The sequence below is a fragment of the Zootoca vivipara genome, chromosome 6 (assembly GCF_963506605.1).
Source record: "Zootoca vivipara chromosome 6, rZooViv1.1, whole genome shotgun sequence".
In the NCBI taxonomy this organism is placed as follows: Eukaryota; Metazoa; Chordata; class Lepidosauria; order Squamata; family Lacertidae; genus Zootoca; species Zootoca vivipara.
The window spans coordinates 20,297,508-20,310,523 of record NC_083281.1 but is presented as its reverse complement, the minus strand read 5'-3'; the positions used below and the strand labels follow the sequence as shown (position 1 = coordinate 20,310,523).

Sequence of the window (13,016 nt, the reverse complement as noted above, 5' to 3'; positions counted from 1 at the left end):
AAGCAGGCTTGATGTTCAAAGGGCTTCACATATATCATTTCGTTAAGGAGATAGCTCAGTCAGTAGAGCATGAGACACTTAATCCCAGGTTCGTGGGTTCGAGACACATGTTGGGTAAAAGGATTCCTGCATTGCAGGGGGTTGGACTAGATGACCCTCGTGGTCCCTTCCGACTGTACAATTCTATGGTTCTAAGGTAGATCGGCACTCCCACACTGTCCAATGCTTGTGTAGCTCCAATGCAGAGGCAGGACACACATTCAGGGTCTTCAGAAGTTGAATGACCAAGTTATAAACAGCTGGTGCCGGCGCTTCTCACCAGAGCCAGCTGCATCCCACAACTGGCCTAGTGTCCCTGCTTTGTGTTGTTGTTGTAGTGTATAGTAACAAACAGGAAGCTTCCACAAGGTCACCACAGAGCAGCTCCGGTCTCCATGCGAGTCGAGGCCTCCTGCCAAGAACGTGACACTCGTAAATATTTATGCTGCGGCATCAGGGGAATGCGACCCCGTCCATTGGGCCTGGAGCCACGGAGCCTGGGAGGCTGTGAGCTGTGAGTAGTGGGTGGGATGGAGAGGCAACCGTCCAAGATGCAGAAGGCTCTGGATCCACCTGAGAAAAGCTTTGGTGGAACCTCTACAAATGCTAGGAACTGCCCCGCTGGATCAGGCAAAAGATCTTTCCCCAAAACTCTGCTTTGATCCGGAGTCAGCTATCCGCCCCTGGGAACCTCGCAGGCAGGGCCCGAAAGGCAAAGCCTCCATTTCACTTGTCCCAATACCTGGTAAGAAAAGTGTCTACTGGTCTACTGCCTCTGTATTACAGAGTTTCACGCAGCTAAATAGCCTTAGAATTTGTCCAACCCTCTTTGTTCAAAGGTGTCAAAGACAGCAGCTGTGTCAAAAACACCCTCTTGGGACAACGTTGTGTAAGATTCATAGACCCACAGAATTGTAGAGTTGGAGGGGACCACGAGGGTCATCTAGTCCAACCCCTTGCAATGCAGGAATCTTTTGCTCGAACCCACGACCCTGAGATTAAGAGCCTCACACTCTACCAACTGAGCTATACTTGTGTGAAGCACCTAGTTTTCCCTGAAGCTGCTGCTGATCTACTTTACTAGTTTATTAATCCACAATCTGGGATTTTTTTGGGGGGGATTGATCTCAGTCCCCTCTCTTCCCCCTGACCCTACAACCCCTTCATAAGTTTAAGGTACCAGGAGGAACAGTCTAGCTGGTTAAAACTGGAAGGAAGAAGCAGCTGGATTTTAGCTACAGCTGTAGGAAGGCAACTAGCATTCCTTGCAGAACAAATCTTTGGAGTCTGGAAATCCAGGTGAGAAAAATCTTATTTAATATAACACTCAAAAATGACAAGTGACATCCAATCCCGCCCCCCTTCTGGCCCTGCAACAGCCCCCTCCCTCCCTCCACCCTCATGGCTGACTTGGCTTGGAATGAGTGCATACATACCCTGCCCCCCCCCAAACCAAGAAATTCAGGAACCCTGCAAACATCCTCATTCCTTGTGCAATCCTGAGGTGGCATTTGGGTAGCAGTTACGGGCAATTTTTGCTTTCGATGCTGCTTTGTGTCTGCAAATGTTTCAGGGCAGTCATACTGCGTCGTTTTCCATCTGCGCCTGTCCCGTAACTTCCTGCTGAAATCTCGTAACTTTTTAAGACCCCCTTTTTTGTCCCGCTTCCGTTGCGCTAGAGATGCCTAACAGAACAGCTAATAAAAGTGGGAGGGTTTGTGGACGGCCCAGTCTAAATACTGTACACTATTATTGTTCCAAAGACATGTTGCAGAATACAGCGAACCACACAAAAAAACACAAGACCTGCCTGGAGGCGTCCCCAGTCTGTGTTGCCCATTTCTGTGTGGCCCCCACCTCTTTCAGCTGGTAAGCCAGCAGTTGGCAGAGGAGCGAAGTAGACCAGCAGTTAGCGGGATAATTCACTTGCTCCCCATCGCCTGGCTATTCTCCGCCTGCTCCCACCTATAGCAGATGTCTTTGTGCAGAACACATGAGGAAGGAGACAGAGGTCAGTCACAGCTGAGCAGGGAAGAGCCTACCAATCGCCAGCGGTCAGGTTGAGGGAGGCGGGGTCGACTGATGTGTGGGCGGGGATCTCTGAGAGTGGGCGGAGTTCCGGTCCTGAAATACACGAGTGTGCTCTGCCATCTTCTCTGGCAACCTTCAGGTGAGCCGGGCGTCGTCCGGCGACCCTGGCACTGTCCAGGCTTGCACACTTTCTTTCCGTCTGGAGGGCAGCAGTTCTGACCAACTGGAATCTTAACCCTGGCACCCTGTGCCCTTCATTGTTTTTGACTCATTTTGCATTCCTCAGCCAGAGCTCGACTTCCCCACCCTCTTGCAGAGAGCGTGTCGGATGCCCTGCCATGCCGTTCCTCCTGCCAGTGTTGGAAATTCAAGGGCCAGCTCATTTTTCCAACAAATTCTTTATGGCAGGGAAATGAGGCTCTTTCCCCCCCCCCCTTTGATTGGTTTGGGTACAAGGTGAGGAGGAGATAACCTCTTTAAATAATTCTCTCTTAATACACGAAGCAAAATAATTAAAAGGAATTGAAAGATTCTCAATGTCTGCCCCCCTGCAACAAGAACGAAACCCCATAAATTCACAAAATAAAATAATAAAATAACAAAATAATAATAAATCTCACCGAATGAGGTTTTTTTGTTTTGTTTTAGAAAAAAGGTTTTGTTAGAGGGGAAGGGGAGTCTGTGTCCCTCTCAGCTCCAGTCCTGACTCCTTCCCTGCTCAGATTTATTTATTTATTTTTCGATTCCAACTCGCCCAGAAGAGACATCCCAAGTCCACGAGTCCTTTTCTCTCAGCTGCATCGACAGGATTTGACCACCATGTTGGAAAGCTGCTCCACCTTGGCTTGGCGGCCGACGTAGTACACAATCCCCAATGGCTCGAGCTCGTGTGGGACGCAGCAGGGCGTGGCTGAGGCAGATGGGTTATGTTGGGTGTACAGAGACAGGACCTATCGAAACAAAAATAAGAAAATGCGTCTTTGGAAAGGTAACATGGCGGACTGATCACCCTAGGGAGCGGGATGCCAAGTTTTCGCGGACAGGAAAGCAGAGGTCACGTTCATAATGGCTGCCAAGTTTCACTCATGGCACTGCATGAATAATTTTTATTGTGGCAAAGCGCATCACAGGACAGTGGCCTTTTCTGCCATTGCTCCCGCCCTATGGAATGCCCTTGCCACCTGCCGTACTCAAAGAATTGGCTACCAGTTGCTTGTAAAGAGTTATATTTTTTGCCCAGGCTTTCTCTGACCCAGAAGATCAGTTCATTGCTGAATTCCTGTCTTTGCATCTGTTTCTATGATACCGTTCTGTTGTTTCCCTTTTGTATAACGCTTCTGAGATATATTTTTTTAAAACAGGAAGCAGTTTTTGGAATGCTTCTAAACAAACCCCAAAGGAGGAGGGTTGTGTGTGAGGAAGTGGGGTGTGGGGTGAGATGCAAGAGTCAGAAACCTTTTCGGGAGAGGGGAGCTGAGATAGGGATACCAGACATCCCCAGGTTCCAAGGACAGCCTCCGGATTCACCAATCTGTCCCCGGACAAAATCTGTCCCTGGATTTTAATTAATGTCCCCGGATTTATGCCTGGGGACTTCCGGCGAGGCAACATGACCTTTACTCGATCTCTCTCCCCACCACCACCAACCAACCTCTTTTTTTGGGGGGGGGGGCGTTTGTGTGTTTGTAGATGGGCTTCTCTGTCTGCCTTGTGTCGAGGTGCGCACCTGACAACTTTGGGGTTCCCCCCATAAAAGAAGGTCAAGAACTCAGGGCAACCCTTTCCTAAAATAATAAGGCATGAAATTTTTTAAAAAGTGTCCCCAGATTCCTTGAAAAAAATCTGGTAACCATAGGCTGAGGGGCTTTTTACATCCTCACCTTGCTGTACTGAGTGTCCAAGCTCCAGAGATAGGGGCAGGGACCCATGCAGAAGTTGGCATAGTAGCCCTTGGGTTCGTGGATCCACCGCCACTTCAGGTCCTTGCGGAAGTCGATGTACAAGGGCCTCACGCAACAGTTCTTCTCCTCTGGCGACCTGGAGGTGAAGAACCCAAGAAGAGTTGAGAGAGCAAAATAATAATAATAATAATAATTATTATTATTATTATTATTTATACGCCGCCCATCTGGCTGGGTTTCCCCAGCCACCCTGGGCGGCTCCCAACAGAATATTAAAAACACGATAAAATATCAAACATTAAAAACCTCCCTAAACAGGGCTGCCTTCAGATGTCTTCTAAAAGTCAGATAGCTGTTTACTTCCTTGACATCTGATGGGAGGGTGTTCCACAGGGCGGGCACCGCTACCGAGAAGGCCATCTGCCTGGTTCCCTGCAACCTCACTTCTCGAAGTGAGGGAACTGCCAGAAGGCCCCCAGCACTGGACCTCAGTGTCCGCGGGCAGAACGATGGGGGTGGAGACACTTCTTCAGGTATACTGGGCCAAGGCCATTTAGGGCTTTAAGGGTCAGCACCAAAACTTTGAATTGTGCTCGGAAACGTACTGGGAGCCAATGTAGGTCTTTCAGGACCAATGTTATATGGTCTCAGCAGCCACTTTTGCTGCGGCAAAACCATAGATCCTGAAACCCAGCCAGAAGTGCAGTGACAAATTCGTCATCCTCTGTGGCCCTTCTTCGTGTGCCTCCTCCTCCACAATAGATCCGTAGCGTGCCAACACGAGAACCTGCCTTCGTGTGCCTCCTCCTCCACAATAGATCCGTAGCGTGCCAACACGAGAACCTGCCTTTTCTGTGGTGGCCCCCTGTTTGTGGGATGCTCTCTCTAGGGAGTCTCACCTGGCACCTTCTCCCAGGCCTTTGGCTACTTAAACCACCCATGGCCTTTTAAACTATGGATGCATTGTTGTTTTGGTTTGTTATTATGGTATTCATTTTTGTGTTTTTAATATTTTAAACCACCCTGTAAAGTTAGGATGAAGGGCAGCATATAAATTTAATAAATAATGATGACGAGGAGGATGTGTTTTTAGATTGTAAGCCTTAGGGCAGGGACTTCTTAATGCTGATTTTTGTAAGAAGTCTTTTTGGCTAAAGAGCTGCATAGAAATGCATTCATTCATTCATTCATTCATTCATAGAAGCATAGAATTGTAGAGTTGGAAGGGACCTCAGTGGTCATCTAGTCCAACCGCCTGCAATGCAGGAATCTTTTTGCCTAACGTGGGGCTCAAACCCATGAACATCAGATTAAGAATCAGATTAAGAGAGCCAGTGTGGTGTAGTGGTTAAGAGCGGTAGACTCGTAATCTGGGGAACCGGGTTCAGGTCTCCGCTCCTCCACATGCAGCTGCTGGGTGACCTTGGGCAAGTCACACTTCTTTGAAGTCTCTCAGCCCCACTCACCTCACAGAGTGTTTGTTGTGGGGGAGGAAGGGAAAGGAGATTGTTAGCCACTTTGAGACTCCTTCGGGTAGTGATAAAGCGGGATATCAAATCCAAAAACTCTTCTTCTTCTTCATGCTTTACCATCTGAGCTGTCACCCCGCTTTATAGCCCAAGAGGCTCTCAACAGCGGCTAACGAAAGAGTCTCTCACACACAAAAAACCCAGAAACCACTCACTGGCTGCAATAGTCCACGCCTGCCGCTCGCTTGGTCCGGCGGTTTTGCAGGTGATCTGCCCGCTCGGGGGGCATCGCCATCACCAGCAGATAGGGGGGCTGTTGTTTCGCCCGGCTGATCTGTTGCTGGTCACCCCTCTTTGATTTGGTGCCTGGAAACAGAAAAGTGTTTGTTAGCCGTGTCGCATGAAATGCATGAATAAAATAATAATAATAAGGGTGAAGATGCTTTATAAATCAGATCGATCAAATGTTTCCCCGAGTACCAGCTTCCGGCGGCCTGCGCTGGGCAACGGGAACTGAGCAGGCAGGGGAAATACCCTCCAGCGGCACTGGCTGGGATGCCATTTACCACACCAGACTCTTCCTAGGCCAAAGCCCTCACTGACGCTGCTCCCATCCCCTAACCCTCCTTTTTTCTGGGTGGGAAGCGTTCTTGGTCTCTTGATCATTCATCTTCCTTGTCTGGGTGGGGGTAGGGCTCTCCATGAACCATTAAGCAAAATAATCATGTGCTCAGGGCATCACAGAAATTTCCCATGGCCAGATTTTTCCCCCACATTAATGGCCGCAAGCTGCTCAACCGAACGTTGGGTTTCTCAACAGAAGTCAATCAGAAATCCCAACAGGACGACTCTGCGACAAGGCAAGCTGAACGCCTTACCTCTACTAAGTATAGACGCAGACGTGTTGCGTAAGATTAGCTTTGAGGATCTGACTGTGCCATTAGAAAAAGTCGGAGAGAGAAAATTCAAATGTAAAGGAAGTGGAAGTCTACAAAAATAAACCTTGTTTTCCATCTTAATGTAGGTTTCGTTTCAATGAAATTTTACTTTGTGCTTTATTGTTGTTTATATTTCAAATTAGGTGTCTATGGGGGGCACTAAAATCAGGAGGGCAGCTGCAGGTTGGCGAAGGCTGTGCCCCCCTACTGACTTGGCTTGTTTCTTTATGCCAGCATCCTTGTGTGTTGTGGTGCCCACCGGGATCAGGAATGTGTGGGGGTGACAGGTGCGATTGTGGAGGAAGAGGGTGTCCGAGGACCCTGCAGGGGGTCAGATGCGCTGACTTCACCATTCCTTCCCACTCTGCTGCCCATGGTAGGATAGGTGATGGGAATTAAAACCCGAGTGTTGTGGAGCAGGAAGTTTGCCTATCCCATCAGCCCACAATTTTCCCAAGTGGAAAGGCAGTCGTTCCTAAACTGCGTTGGAGGCTCCTGGGAGCCAAAAAGCAGCCATTTGCCAAAGAGGCTGCCCACCGCACCCCTGTGTGAGTCATAGAATCGTAGAGTTGGAAGGACCCCGAGGGTCATCTAGCCCAACCCCTTGCAATGCAACAATCTCAGCTAAAGCATCCATGACAGATGCCCACCCAGCCTCTAAGGAAAGAGAGTCCCCAACCTCCCGAGGAAGTCTGTTCCACTGCCGAGCAGCTCTTGCTGTTACAAAGTTTTTTCCTGAAGGAATCTCCCTTCTTGTAACGTTGAAGCCATTGGTCCGATTCCTACCCTCCAGAGTCACCGCTGAGCTTGCCTCCCTACAGCCAGGTGCGCACCCACAGCCCAAAAAGCAGGGGTGCAGCAGGGATATGAGGCACCCCTGAGAGAGGGGGAAACGCCAACTTTTATGTTTGCTGAAAGTAAAGTGAGTCAGGCGCGCAGGTGTGAAATAACAGTGCTGTGGGGGAAGGTGCATTGAGGAAGGGAAGCGTTCTGAAATTCTGGAGTGTGCCAGCCGCCGGAAGCACGACAGAACCACCCTTTCTGCGATCTGATTGTGAAGCTGTTTGCCGTCACCACGGCAGCCTATTTTTAGCTGACGGAACGCAGCGGGTGTGTGCTAGTTTGCGTGTGCAAGGGGTGTGTGTGTGTTGCGGGCGCTCGTGCTTCACGCTGCCCCCTAGAGGAGGTTCCCATCGAGCTGAATCATGTGATAAAAGTGTCGGCGGGACTGGCACGCTGCCCCCCCCGCCCCACCCTGGGCAGAAGGTATGGCAGGTATGTGTGTCAGGAAGATGAGGAAGTTCTCTAGGCCCGATTCCCAGAAGGAGGCAAGTCTCGTCCTGAAGGCGGAATCCGCCGAGCCTCTGCTTGCCAGTTGTTGACAGGCAAGTGACGAGGGAGATGCCAGACAGGGACCGAACGGAGCCTTTGGCAGGGCCTGAGAGCATGAGGAAAGCCTGCAAGATCTGGCCAGTTTCCCACCTCGTCCAGCCTCCTGTTCTCATAGTGGCCGGCCAGATGCCCGCAGGAAACCGGCAAGCAGGATCCGAGCGGAAGAGATCTCTCCCCTCCTGCGGTTCCCAACAACTGGTATTCAGGGCTAGCAGGGCCGTGGATTGCCTTCCAGGGTGAAGGACGGGCCATGAATTTAAATCAATAAATAAAGCTGGCATTTCCGGCATTAGATCTAAACCCACCAACCTAGGGACATTTCCGATTTCCCTGCATTTCATGGGGTTGGACTGGATGACCCTTGGGGTCCCTTCCAACTCTGCCATTCTACAATTCTCACTAGCCCCCCGCAACTGACCCTCCTCGACCCCCTCCATCTTTTTTTGTCCCCATTTTTCACTGGCAGCGCTGGCAGGGGAAGTAGGGAGGTTCTGGGATAGAATTAGAAACTGGGATGGAGAGCTGTCCCTGGAAAACCAGGACACTCAGAGGGGGTATGTCGATGTGGTGTGCCAGCAGGGAGCTGAATGATCTCTGCTAGGATGGTGCAAGAGCTGTGGGGAAGTTTCCCCAAGTCCCAGCGACATGAACGGAAGTGGTCGGACATCTGTACCAGGAGCAAGTCAAAAGGCGGAGCCCAGCATCCCTGCCCCATCGACTGGCCCTTATTGGGAACGTGTTGCCAAGCAGGAGGGTGTGAGCCTGTCTCTCCAAGCTGGAAGTGCAACTCAGCCGTTTTCCTGGGTAAATCCAGCCCGACCCCATTCCTTAGCCCTTACCTTCAACTTCTCCTTTCAGTTCCTCCGTGCCGCTTTCACAGGTACAGTGGGAGCTGAGGCGGAATCTTCCCAGAGGCTCTGAAATACAAACAACGTGGATTTTTGGGTGCCGTGCTCATAGCCCCCAGCAGGAGCGGCGGAAGGATTTGAACCCGCAACCCCAGAGGCACACGCAACACAGGCCCAAAGGTGAAGACAGGCGTTTGCCACATTAAATCCAAGTGTGCCCCTTTCTTCTCCGGAGCTCAGCCCGTGTGTGTATGGGAGAACCATTCAGAAGCGGAAGGTGGCTGCAGACAATGTCTGTTGGTTGCTCCTCCCCGACCCCCAATCTTTACACAAAGTTTTGGGTGTCTGATTAAGGAGGTTGCCCTTAAAAAAAAAAAGTGGCGAACACGTAGATAGGAACATTAACATCTGTGACAATAATACAATTTGAAATTCAGTTCTCCAGATTTCCAAGTCAGTTATGAGACTTAATTAGCATTTTAATACAAAATTCTCCCAATAAACACAATTCCATGTACAATTTTGTCCAGTGTGCTCACTTCTGCCTAATGCGACACACTTTTCCCCCAAGCTGTTTTCAGCAATGTACCTACGCGCTACGTCACCCTAGCATATCTATTTCTCCGCTTGTTACTTGGCTGGGGAACTGCGCTGCGACATCTGGAGAAGTGCGAATTCGAAACTATGGTGGCTGTGTTGTTTCTGAAAGTGCGAGTTGTTATTATTATTTATTTGCATTCCGCCCTTCATCCCAAGAACTCAGGGTGGTAGGTTTGCCTTAAATGCGAGCTCAGCTGAATTCCTCCCTCATTCTCCCCGAACACGAATGCACTCACATAAAACCTTCGTGTGGTACCTTTAAGAAATATGGAGAATGGCGCTTGAAGCACGGCAAGATCTGAGCCTGTCATTGATCTGTGGGCTGCCCTGCCCAACACGGAAGCCGGGCAGTGACGGTGGCCCTCTCTTCAATATGACGCCCACCTTTCCCCTAAATCACCACACCCCCAATATTTCTCTACCTATTCCTGAAGCTGACGACTATTGTCACCTGTTCAGCTTACTACGGTAAGGCAAAAAAGGGTTTGAGATCAGAGAGGGTGAGTTGCAGGCAGACGGCCACCCGGACGCAATAAATTTTGTCCTTGCAACATCGCAATCCCTGCCTTCCTCAGCTCTCCTTTCAGTAGCAACCTGCGCAAAGAATGCAGTCGAGGAGTGGCACATGGCAAGTGTGCCTGACGCATGTACGCTTTCGATCTGGCTCCTTCCAAAACACCGTGGCAGTGTGCCCAGGGCGTGGTGTGCCGACTCAGCGGATTGCGGCATGGTTTCCCCACCCCCACCCCCTTTCTCCCCCTCTCACCTCGGGCACAAAGGCAAAGCAGGCAGAGGTTGCCCCACGATTCTAGTCCCCGGAGAAATAAATGCCTTGGCACTGCCTTGCAGGAGCTGCTAGGGCTTAGAGGCATTGCTTTCAGATTAGGAACCAGATCACAAAGGGGAGGGACGTGGCAGATGGCTGTGAAAGGTGCGGGGAGAGATTATTTTTCTCATTCTGCCATAAAACAAGGACTTGGGGTGACCCAAGGAATGGGGGGCGGTGGACTCACTGCAGGCAAAAGGAAGTGCTTCTTTGCACAACCAATTCATGTATGGAATTTCACTGTCACAAAGCCAGCTTAGGTGGTTTCAAAAACAGGATTAAATATAATAGCTCCCCCCACATATTTTAAAAGTCTTCTTCTTCTTCTTCTTCTTCTTCTTCTTCTTCTTCTTCTTCTTCTTCTTCTTCTTCTTCTTCTTCTTCTTCTTCTTCTTCTTCTTCTTCTTCCTCTTCTTCTTCTTCTTCTTCTATCACTCATAGCCGAGTAAGAGTGATAATTTTGGCATCCCTAAAGAGTGATAATTTTGGCATTCTCTCTCCCAGATTTTTTCGATGAGCTTGTGAAGTTGTTGTGCAAGTTCAATTCCGCCCACTTTGAAGACTTCGGCAGGTATCCCATCAGGTCCGCTGGCTTTGTTGTTTTTCATTTGGTTAACAGCTGTACACAACTCTCCCAGATTTGGAGATACTACAAGCTCATCTCTAACTTGTTTTTGCGGAATTTGTGAGAGGACCTCAGCAGCTACAGGGGAGTTGCGGTTAAGGAGATGTTGGCAAAGTTATTTTCAGCGCAGTGTAATAGCTTCTTTATCTTTTAGAAGTGTGGTACTGATCCTGTTTCTTTATGTACTGTAGGGTTTTTTGTTTTTTTGAGGGGGCTTGTCCCACTTTTGTTATAAGAGTCCCGTCCCCCCAAGATGGCAATAATGCAGTAACACTGACAAAGCACCACAGAACAACAAAAAAGGTCAAAAGATGTGTGGGAAGTCCAGGAATAATAATAATAATAATAATAATAATAATAATAATAATAATAATAATAATTCTATTATTGATGCCCCACCCATCTGGCTGGGTTCCCCCAGCCACTCTGGCCGGCTTCCAGCACATATAAAGACATAATAAGTGTATCAGTAGCACATTATTGTTACATCAATGATGTTACAGAATAATCCCAGGGGGCTGGGAGGGGGATACCTAAAAGCTGTCCAGAGGAACTCTTAATGGAAGAAGAGATAACTTTAATTTTTTAAAAAAATGCCCAGTAGCACCTTAGAGACCAACTAAGTTTGTTCTGGGTATAAGCTTTCGTGTGCATGCACACTGCACACGAAGGCTTATACCTGGACAATTTTTAAATTTATTTCGACTATGTCAGACCACACAGCTACCTACCTGAATCTGGAAGAAGAGATAGTCTGTCAATGGATGGGCTTGCACATAACGTTCAACCCACGGTTTCCTTCAACCGTGGCTTGTTCAACAAATCACACGTCATCTAACAGGCTAGTTTGTGTGAAAGCTGGCTGCTACTGCTATGCCAGGGATAGCCAATGTGGGGCCTTCCAGATGTCATTAGACTACAATTCCCATCAGCCACACCAGCATTGTCAGCAGTGGTCATTTGGATGATGGGACTCGTAGCCCTACAACGCTTGGCTTCTTTTTCGGCTGCTCTTGCCTATGCCTTTGTAACCCGGCAAGCGTCTGGGACCGAGGGGCCAAACAAACCATGGTTCAGCAAGGCTGCTGGGTTTAGATGTGCTAAAGGTGGTGTGGTTTGCAAGTCAACAACAAACTTGGCAGAGAACTAACTCTGGTTATTCCGGCGGGCTGGGGTCAGTTCTTCCAACAAACCACTTTTTAGTCCCCTGTTAACCAGTGTCCTCTTTTGTCACTCATCCCGTTCTGCCTACAGCGATTCTTCCTCTGCCCCAAGTGAATCACTCATTCCAGCTGCCATCAACTCTGGGACCCTGCCCTGCTCACACCTTTAGCCACTTCCTGGCTTACCTGTGCTTCCAAGCCACTGCCGGAGGACGGAGGTGACGTCAAACGAAAGCCACTCCTTCTCGTTCTTCAACTTCACCATGCGACCATCCATGTAGTACCAAGTGCTGTTGATCGAGTGGATCTGCTCCTGGACGGAAAGGGTAAGTGTAAACAAGGCAGTCTCTCCATCTCTGACATAAGACCCAGAGTGGCTCATCGTTCTCTCTGAAGCACTTCACATTCAGATACTACCCTTAATTCCTAGTTCAAGGTTCCAGTTCTTGGGGCAGAACTGGAAAACACGGGCAACATCTGCAGAAGATCTACAGGAACAATGAAGTGGACATTCGATCCCGCCAAATTATATGTCCTGGCTCATGTTTGGGACTTAATATGAATGAAGGGTCCTTAGAAATAAACCATAAGCTGTCCTCGAAATCAAGGATCATCCCTGGGTGTGAAGAAGAGAATGCCTCTGAGCATATGCTGAGAGATTTCCTCCTTCCTATACTCCAGTTCCCTTGCTGCAGACACCTCTTCCCCACAATATTTTGATTTCTGCATTTGAAATACTCCAGACTAATGCAGGCAAACAAATACATACCTTTTCTTTTCTGCAAATGAATATAATTTGCATAAATGTGCCTTCATATTTTTTTTTCAAAATCAGAAATTTCAATTTCTTCCCACCCACCCCCCCACCCCTCAGGGATAGAATGCAAACAATATTGTCCCGGCTCTTGTTTGGGGTTTAATATGAATGAATGATCATGAGCAATGATCCAGGGGACCTGTCTTTGAAATCAGCTGTTGTCCCTAGGTGCAAATAAAAGAATGCCTCTGAGCATGTGCCGAGAAATTTCCTTCTTTCACCCATGAATATCATACCGTAAGCATCTCCAAACCATCGGAACAGTTTCCAGGTGAGAGGTATAACTTTTGGGCATCTTTAAAAAATTTTTTTAAAAAATGCTGTGAGCCCCTCCAATGTGGACTCAGGTTGCAAATCCTCAAACCAA

General features: G+C 48.8%; 1 protein-coding gene across 2 annotated transcripts in view; it reads right to left on the bottom strand.

Moving 5' to 3' along the window:
- Positions 1-2,500: 2,500 nt before the first annotated feature.
- Positions 2,501-13,016, bottom strand: part of TGFB1 (transforming growth factor beta 1) — a 34,015-nt gene continuing 23,499 nt past the window's right edge. For both annotated transcript variants that reach the window (XM_060275578.1, XM_035118604.2), the window contains 5 exons: positions 12,019-12,145; positions 8,610-8,687; positions 5,656-5,806; positions 3,951-4,107; positions 2,501-3,020 (listed from right to left, as the gene is read on the bottom strand). In XM_060275578.1, coding sequence (XP_060131561.1) covers positions 2,862-3,020; positions 3,951-4,107; positions 5,656-5,806; positions 8,610-8,687; positions 12,019-12,145 — 672 coding nt within the window. In that variant the 3' untranslated portion in view covers positions 2,501-2,861. The remainder of the gene's footprint in view (positions 3,021-3,950; positions 4,108-5,655; positions 5,807-8,609; positions 8,688-12,018; positions 12,146-13,016) is intronic.